The following is a 9,736-nucleotide window of genomic DNA, read 5'->3' on the forward strand; positions in this document are numbered from 1 at the left end:
ACAAAATATAATGCAATAAATACAAATATATTGGATAACGTGGGGATATATTGGGTAGCGTGAGGATATATTGGGTATCCAATATTAGTATCCTATCCTATTAAATCCTAGGGGTGTTCATCAACCGATCCAAACCCATTCAAACCGCGAAAACCGAACCGAAAAACCGATAACCGAATAAACCGAAAACCGAAAAATCGAAAACCGAAAGAAAATCGCAAATTTTAATTGGATTGGATCGGTTTTCGGATGGGTTGATATAAACCGATCCAATCCAAACCGATCCAATATATTAATTATCCTCTACTTACTTGTCCTTTCTCCAATAATAGCCCAAAGATTTCTAAACTCAAGACCCATTAACTCATCAACTAAACCAAAAACAAAAAACTTAGTCACGTCTCATCAACTATAGTATTATTTACTGATATTTTTGTATTTCAAATTTTTTTTTTTACAAAGCCAATATATACAAAAGATGTTATTTGCACAATAATCATGAAATTAATTTTAGGATATTCAAGAAACCGAAAACCGATCCAATCCAAACCGAAAAAAATTGGATTGGATCGGATCGGATTTGAAAAAAAAATCTAAACCGAATGGATGATTACATGATCAAACCGAAGGGATTGGATCGGATGAGTTTTGCTTCCAAAACCGATCCAATCCAGACCGCGAACACCCCTATTAAATCCTAACCTAGCTCCCCCCATAAGATAAGAAATCATGTATTGAATAGGATAAAATGAGACAATAAAATAACCTAATCATATCCTATTGACCCACCAAATAAGAGATAAAAGTAGGATATGATAAGTTATCATATCCTATCTTCTTTATCAGGTGTTCCAAACATGCCCTAAATGTCATATGTTTAGGGAAAAGCTTCTAAGTTTCAATGGCAAAAATATCTTATCTTATTTCATCTTCCTATACTCTTCCTATTTCATCTTTCAATGATTTAGTAAATGTTTAAAATATAAGCCTATTTAAAAATTAGGTTATAATTTTATTTTTCAAAAGCTTGACCTATAAATTCACGGCCATTTAAAATCGATGCTGTAAATATTATAAATTTATTAAATATTTGAATAACTACAATATAAATTAATAGTAGAAAATATAGCAGTTGTACAGATACAACGTTGATTGTGTTTCGATTGTGTTTCAACGTTGGTTATACAACATCGATTGTGTTTTAACGTAGGTTATTCCGTCGGTTTCACAAAACCGACTCTGAATTATTCAACGGCGCCAACTCCAATATTGGTTTTCAAAGAGCCATAGAAATTTTTGAAGGCGGTGTAAACCGACTTCAAAACTAAAATAAACCACCTTTAAATTCCGTTTTTGTTGTAGTGATAATTAACTAAATGAATACTATATGTTGAGACATATAGAAGAACGAGACTTCATTAATTTTCTGTGCATCTCATCGATAAAAATTATTATCTAAATGCAAAATATGAATCATATTTAACAAAAAAATTTCTTATCCGTCCTAATACAATCAAAATATTATCAATAACCATTCATTTGAGTGATAAGGAATTCTTTTTCTTCTAAACTAAAAGTCTTGAGTTTGGAGAATGAAGAAAAGAGTCACTCTTTACAATGAATTTAGAGCTCGATCCACAATGGTCAGCTAATCTATTAATCTTTGAATATATCCAAAGTCAAAATATTATCATGCTTACATAAATTGGCCATGGGCCATGGCAGGCATATATAGAAATGAATTTGTAGATTGTCTTACGAATGAAAAATACCAATGACGTAAGTTGATACTATAAGTTGTATAATAATCGATCGGACGTAATTTAGTAATATTTATTTTAAGTTTAATGGCATGTATAATTTTATTGGGTATTACGTATTATGTTTTAACAAAGTAATACTCAAAATTATAAAATTCTCTTTTAGGTATAGCGCACATTCCAATAACAGAATTGCGTATACGGTGTACGAGCATTTTCTATGTATTATGTCATTGTGAGGCATGTCCTTTATGTCGTTGTTTATTTTTTCTAATAAAATTTCGTGTAGAATAAGTGGTACCAATTTAGTTTTTAAAATAAAAAATGTATTTATTTTAAAAATAATATTAATTTAATTTTCAAGTTAGTGATTCCGTTAATGATGTTTTATTATTGGGATATAAAATAATTTTAATAGTATAGTTTATAATTGAAGGTGTAGTCACTTCTTGTTTTCCAAAGAAAGTTATACCTAGTAATATCTAATATATTGTACTATATATACAAAAAAGTTTATAGCTTCAAGTTTTATGTCATGTGTCATCATTTCAAATATTGTTCTTCTTTTAAAAATGATTTATGTGATAATTTATTTATTTTATAATTTTCTAGCATTTGACGTTTAAAATTTAATTAAAGTTATCAATTAACGTTTGACTGGTAAAAATCAAGTAAAATTAATTTAAATTATCATAATTAACTGCTATTGCAACATAATAAAGATAGCTTATCAATGTTAAATCAGCATGTTACAATAACGAAAATACAATAAAAAAGCAGCGTTAATGCGGCTAATTCCAATGTTCATTTGTGAGTAAATTTATTTTTTATATATATATATATATATATATATATATATATATATATATATATATATATAAAGAATGTACTGGTGAGAAAGGCGTACGTACATCGAATCTAATTTTAAATAGTCAAGATAATTCGCATCTATTTAACTATAATAAATGAATTCTAATTAAGTAGATTTTAAAATAATTAAGTTTCCTTATTAATTCAAGCCTGATTATATGAGAAAGGCGTGATTCAAATCTCTTAATTCTTTTATTTTCAACTCTACTATACAACAATATTTTTTTCTTTTTTTTGAAAGATACAAGAATATTTCTTTAAATAGCCAAATTCAAACCAGTTTTTTAAAAATAAATTTGTAATTAATTTATACAACCAATTAAAAAAAATTAATTAAGATTGTTATCAACGAAGAGATATACCACAGCTTCATTTCCGTCGAAAATTCTGTCGAAAACTTTATTTTCGACGGAATTTTAACTATTTTCAACGGAATTTTTTCATCGAAAAAAATGCATTTTTTAGTAGTGACTTAAAATTCATAAAACGAATGGAAATTATTAAAGATTTTAAAAAGATATTTTTAAAAAAATTAAATTATAAAAGGTATAATTAATGATGACAAATCAACCCTTAAGAATGATTTAAATTTTTAACCTTTATAATTTTTGGTTTTATAGTCGCTGTAAATGAAGAAATTCATTCTTAAAAATAAAATAAAAAATTCGATACTAATGTTATCTTTTTAATAATATGAATTTCTTAAATTAATTTAGTGTTAAAATAAAAAAATCAGATACTAATGTTATCTTTTTGATAATATGAATTTCTTAAATTAATTTAGTGTTTCTTTTAGATAAAATTATCTCGTGCAATCTTAAAATAACATTTTGAGATTTTGGGGAAAATACAAGACATTTTGAAAAAAATTATATTGCAAGAGAAAAATTAAATTAAATTTTTTTGCCCTAAACAAAAAAAATGTTATTTTAGAGTTGTAAGAAATTTCTAGTGTATTATAAAAAACTCTTCTCCCCGCTTAAATATAAAATATAAGAAGATTTTAAGGCATAAAATTTAGGATTGCTACGCACATTTTGAGATACACCGTTGCTATGCATATGTTTTTAACTTTTGAGTTTTTGTAAATGTTCTTTTATTTCAGTGATATTAAGGGGGGAGAAAATCATAAAAATATATTTTGTTATTATTTTTTTGTATTTATTACTGTTAAAGATGGTTTCAACTCAAATTATGTGTGTGGTCTATAACATATAAATATATATTATCTATTTATTTGCACGAAGTTAAAATTTTATATCAAAACACATTTAGATCACAATCATAATTTAACAGACATGTACAATAAGTATATCCGTAAATTAAGCACAGAATATCCTGAAATGAAATTAAGAGCATTCCCGTTTGACGTACCACATTGTGACATATGTTTATCTGAATGGTAGATGCCCCAACATGTGCTCATGGAAGGCTAACTACGAAAGATATTGTACATGAAATCCCGCACTTACAAAGGTTTCCGACAGCCAGTACGTTTGTTGAAAACTCACTACTACCGAATAGTAGGACACATCAATTTGACACCCGAAACAACATTAGCCATTCATTTTAAAAGTGATAACTTTATTATGTGATCAAAAGTACTATGAAAAGCTCCTATGAACTGCTTTGCATTTAATTTCACAAACCTAGACCACTTTTTTTATTCTAGGCCGGCGAAACAGGTTCGCGAAACTTGACTACCTCGCTAAGATTTTATTGGTTCAATCTGATAAATATAGAACCTTCTGTTATATTACTATTTTTTTTTTTAATACAAGGTATTATTACTCTTTGTAATATATATATATAGGGATAAAATTCGTTTACAAACTTTTTTTTACAAATTACACTAAGTACGATCGATCATACACTGCATGATTAAAGTATGACCAGTCGTACTTAATATAGTTTGTAAAAAAAAAAAAAATTGTAAATATATATATATATATATATATATTTTGGCTGGTGCCACAATGCAGCTTACTGATAGCAGCACTTCTATCGGATTTGGATACAGTACCCGACACGAGTGCAATTTTTTAAAATACATACATTTCTTTTGCAATTTTTTTTAACACACAATCACGATTCTTAGAAATCTAATCAAAAATTGACTTTTCTAAAAATATTACAAAAAATTTATTTAATAGCTTAAAATATTTTCAAAGATATTAGATTAATTTTTTTGATGTTATGTTTGGTTGATTGAAAATATTATTAAAAATATGTTAAATTTTTCATTTTTCTGAAAATCCAAGAATACCACTATCTAGATGGTATGTTTAGTTAGTATTCTTGGTTAAATTTTGCTAAAAAAAAAATCCTGAAAAAATCACATTTTCGAAAAGAAAAAAAATCAGAAATCTTTTATCAAAAGTGGATATATAATTTAGATTACCACCTTCGATTTTTCAGATATCTAAACAAAAACCTTCTCCTAAACACCCAGGTCTTCCAAAAGTGACTCTTCAAGAATCGGAATTTTAACCTTAAAATTCAAAGAATCGCTTTTGACCACGGTAACTATCTAAGGGATATCCATTGTGTTTTGAATCTCTTTATAAATTGCACACCGGCCTCCAAGAAATCTAAATCCTATATGCTTATTCGTAAAGGCTAATTAAATTCACAAACACGTTGTTTGATATTTTAAAGGACCTAATTGTTGTTAATATAAATCTATTGGATTCTTTACATATTTATATATCATATGAATAGATAAACAAGTTATAGAAATCTTAATTAGTACATGTCCACACCTAGAAGGTCCATTAGTAGAATCTAAATCAGACAGCTTCAATTCTGCGATGGTCTGCGGGTAGCTGCAACCACCACACTTAAAATAGGGTTAAAAGAACATTTCTTAATTGATTGCTTAATTAAAACCTTTTTCTTTTTGGTTTGCCGTAGCAATTATAAGTTTCCGAATTCCAATTCCGAAAACACATGCTAGCTCTTTCGCCGCGTTAGCTTACACAATATTATAATTAAGGGCCAGGTTGCAGCAATATGCATGAACTGCAATATCTGGGGTATCTGCATACACATACAAAGGACACTTCTTAAAAGATACATGAACTATAACTAATTTGAAGTGCGTCTTTCAATCATACTCAACTTTCTTGTCGTAAACTATGTATACATGAAATTAATGAGACAAATATATATCTCTGATCGAGATCTTGGAAGAAAAATAATATCTCCAGTGCTGCATGCCTCAAATTTGGTTACAATTACAAAGGCAATACAATACAATTCATTGGTAATTAGCATTCTACAGCCAAAACCCTCTCTTGTAATTAATTCCTTATTTGGCTTACTAATTAAATTATTTTATATATATGCATTCACACGAGACCAAGAAGTATTAATTAACAATTAAGATCTATATCCATGTCACATCTCTTAGCAAATTCAGAATTTGGCGTAGGTTTATCTTCCACAACAGCAAGCCTAGGCGAAGGTAAAGCAATGGATAGGTCAAGATTCACGGGGGATGATGAAATAATTGCTGTTTCTTCTTCTACACATGATTTGGATAAAGGGACTACTTTATGTTCTTTGTTCATGGACTCAGATGATGATGCACCCGTAGCAGAAAGAGGGTGATGAGAATGAGGGCGAGGAAATCCATGGTGTAGCTTATGGTTATTTGGATCAATTCCCATCTTTATTAGCTTTCTTCGTATGTGAGAATTCCAATAGTTCTTCACCTCGTTGTCCGTACGTCCTGGCAACCTTCCAGCTATGAGTGACCACCTAATATATATACATCCAACTAAGTTAAATTAATTACCAAAATTTGATATAATAATATATATACATACACTACTAGAAAAATCCTGTATAGCGAGGGAATTGCTATGAAAATTCCGTCGCTAATTTCATCCTCGCTACTACTTTCCCTCACAAATTCCCTCACAATACAGGATTTTTCTAGTAGTGTAATTATAAATAGCTAAGTGAGAGGTTTAGAGATAAAGTAATTAAGGTACCGGTTGCCAAGGAGGGCATGGAGTTTGATGATGAGGTCTTCTTCATCTTGGGCAAAGATTCCACGTTTGATGTCTGGTCTTAAGTAGTTTAACCATCTTAGCCTACAGCTTTTGCCACAACGATGCAGCCCTGATAAATTGAATGATATGATGGTAATGATACCCACATGTTCATGTTGTGTAGTTAAATTTTGGGTGCATCTATAAGGAAATTAGGGAAGGGTTTGCATTATTGTATGAGATATATATATATATATATATATATATATATATATATATATATATATATATATGATTAACTAACTAACTAACTAACTAACTAACTAACCGGCAGCCTTGGGAATGGAACGCCAACAGCCTTCTCCATGAGCTCGAATGTAATCGATGAGCTTTTGGTCTTCTTGCTTGGACCAAGCACCTTTGTTGGTGTTTTCTTTGTCACAACAAGGTTTTCTCATTGTAATTTCCGTTTTCTGTACGTACGTGGGGTGTGGGTGTTTGTGGCAAATAAAGCGCTAAAAAATGTATTGGTGGATATAGAAGAGACAGATAAAGAGAGTAGAAGCCGTGGCATAAAAGGCACAAGATGGGGTTAGATATATATATTTGTAAAGGTGTGTACGTATGGAGAGATGGATATTGGACTTGGACTGGTGGTTTTGGCTGTGATGTTGGTCACTATTATGTTTGTAATTTTCCTGATAGAATAAGGGCATTTTTCCCTTTGGTGTTCCGAGTGTTTCCATGCTTACTGTTAAGTAAATGTCGTTTTCGAGTTTTATAGATACTTTACTTACGCATTCTTGAGAAGCATGGTTGTTATTGGGTCGAATATAGTTTCGGTGGAATTTTTCTTTAGTACTAAAGGAGCACTCAATTCGGTACTTTTTTTTTTTAAATATAATTTTTATCTTTATTTAAACAAATACTTTTATCTTTATTTTCATCTAAATTCCAATTTTTACTCTTTTTAGATATATATATATATATATATATATAATATTACAGGATTACCAAAGATTATATATTACAGGATTACCAAAGATTTGTTCCTTTCCGTGGATGCAATGAAAATGGTCAGAGTTATTTAATATTTGGTTTGCTTTGGACCAAAAAATGCATTATACTCCAAATTTTAGAGGAAGAAACCAAAGTCATATGAATATATATAATACAATATAAATTTCGCCTGCGAATATGACCGGCTAGCTTCTGCATGTACTTCTTAGCATGCACGTGAATCGCGATGAATGAGAGAGAAACAAAGTATTCTCACTAGGTTATATAGCTACCAAAATACTAATTGTAATTCTTTAACTAGAGTCAAATTCATGCTTGGTTGGGTCTATCATAAACATTTTTATTTAATTTGTGAAGTATATATATAGGACTAAAAAAAAATTAAAATTTTACCACGCTGCACTAATAAAATGAAATATTGACTTCTCTAAGCACTGTCTTATAATGTATAAGAAAAATAGTTTTAACTTCAGATGAAACATGCTATAAATCATTGAAAGCAGCAGCGTATGAACAACTATTGGAAAGCAATCCATGCTGCACATGAAACAAAGGACTGGTGGTTGGGATTGATTAGTGATCCCATATACGCTGTACAGCATTCAATGCGTTGACTCATTTTGGGATATAAGACATGATATCCAAAAAAATATTTTATATATATATATATATATATATATATATATATATATATATATATATTCAAAAAGTAACATGTTCAATTAAGCCATGACCTAGTTACCCAACCATAGAGGGATGATATTTTGACAGTGGAATATATATATATTCAAAAAGTAACATGTTCAATTAAGCCCAAACCTAGTTACCCAACCATAGAGGGATGATATTTTGACAGTGGACTGTTTGCTATGTCTTTTGCCAAAAATTTCAAGTAAAGCTATAACAGGTAATACGAGATTTTATAGCTTATATATTTCCAACTTTCAAATTTTTATACAAGATTATGTTAGCACTTTTTCTGCATAAATAATTATAAGTTTAAACTATATATCTGTACTTTATAGTTATACTTTTTTTTTTCAATTTAGTCCATATACATTTTTTATCTTTGAAAATCAATCACTATTTAATTATAATATTTTATCTTTAATTAATCCTAAGTATGACCATGTAATTTGTGACTTGCCGTGATAAACAAATGCTGATGTAACACAAGTTTACCCACAGTCATCATTGAAAATAATATAGAGACTAAATTTAAAGGGAAAATAATAAAGAGAGAAAAATAATAAAAATTCGTTGAGATTCTGATCTAACCGTGTTGGAGAGTGATAGGTAAGGTAGGCATGAAAAAATGTAAGTAGAACAACCTATCCCAAATTTTAAATAAAAACCTATAAAAAAAAAGGGGGGGAAATATCTAATGTTACTTTAGACAACTTTGTCTAATGTTCATCGAAACGACGTCGTTTTGAGGTTGAAAAATTAAAAATTAGAATGAAAAAGACTATTATAACCCTGAAATAAATTAAAATTACAAAAATATCATGATTTTCGCCCCAAAACGACGTCGTTTCGATGAACATTAGAGAAAAATAATAAAAATTCATTGAGATTCTGATCTAACCGTGTTGGAGAGTGATAGGTAAGGTAGGCATGAAAAAATGTAAGTAGAACAACCTATCCCAAATTTTAAATAAAAACCTATAAAAAAAGGGGGGGAGGCCATGCGGGTTCTCCATAATAATTAATTATGACCCATTCCCTTAGCCAATTTAGATATCTAATGTTACTTTAGACAACTTTGTCTAATGTTCATCGAAACGACGTCGTTTTGAGGTTGAAAAATTAAAAATTAGAATGAAAAAGACTATTATAACCCTGAAATAAATTAAAATTACAAAAATATCATGATTTCCGTCCCAAAACGACGTCGTTTCGATGAACATTAAATAAAATTATCTAAAGTAACTTTAAAAAAAACAAACCCATAAAAAATTTATACAAACTAAATTTAAAGTAGGAGAGGGACAATTTTTTTTAAAAAAATGTAGTCTTACTTGTCTACTGACTTAAGTAATATTGTAATCCTTGCAAATATAATGCACTACTTCCTGCTAATCGGAA

General features: G+C 29.1%; 1 protein-coding gene across 1 annotated transcript; it reads right to left on the reverse strand.

Moving 5' to 3' along the window:
• Positions 1–5,763: 5,763 nt before the first annotated feature.
• On the reverse strand, positions 5,764–7,182 carry LOC133310905 (myb-related protein 308-like). The gene is made up of 3 exons (XM_061511896.1): positions 6,957–7,182; positions 6,629–6,758; positions 5,764–6,392 (listed from the first exon to the last, which is right to left on the reverse strand). Exons 1-3 carry the CDS (start codon positions 7,084–7,086, stop codon positions 6,005–6,007), a joined length of 648 nt encoding a protein of 215 aa, XP_061367880.1. The 5' UTR covers positions 7,087–7,182; the 3' UTR covers positions 5,764–6,004.
• Between the last annotated feature and the right edge of the window lie 2,554 nt (positions 7,183–9,736).

Source organism: Gastrolobium bilobum, unplaced genomic scaffold, assembly GCF_033153095.1.
Source record: "Gastrolobium bilobum isolate Gb01-03AN ecotype WA unplaced genomic scaffold, APGP_CSIRO_Gbil_v1 utg1988, whole genome shotgun sequence".
NCBI classification, from domain to species: Eukaryota; Viridiplantae; Streptophyta; class Magnoliopsida; order Fabales; family Fabaceae; genus Gastrolobium; species Gastrolobium bilobum.

What these genes read in the sequence shown, in the direction of transcription:
- LOC133310905 (XM_061511896.1), bottom strand. Translation starts at nt 7,086, where the DNA reads ATGAGAAAACCTTGTTGTGACAAAGAAAACACCAACAAAGGTGCTTGG. An exon ending in TTCCATTCCCAAGGCTGCCG is followed by an intron (nt 6,759 to 6,956) that starts GTTAGTTAGTTA and finishes TCAATTTATCAG; the next exon opens with GGCTGCATCGTTGTGGCAAA. An exon ending in CATGCCCTCCTTGGCAACCG is followed by an intron (nt 6,393 to 6,628) that starts GTACCTTAATTA and finishes TATATATATTAG; the next exon opens with GTGGTCACTCATAGCTGGAA.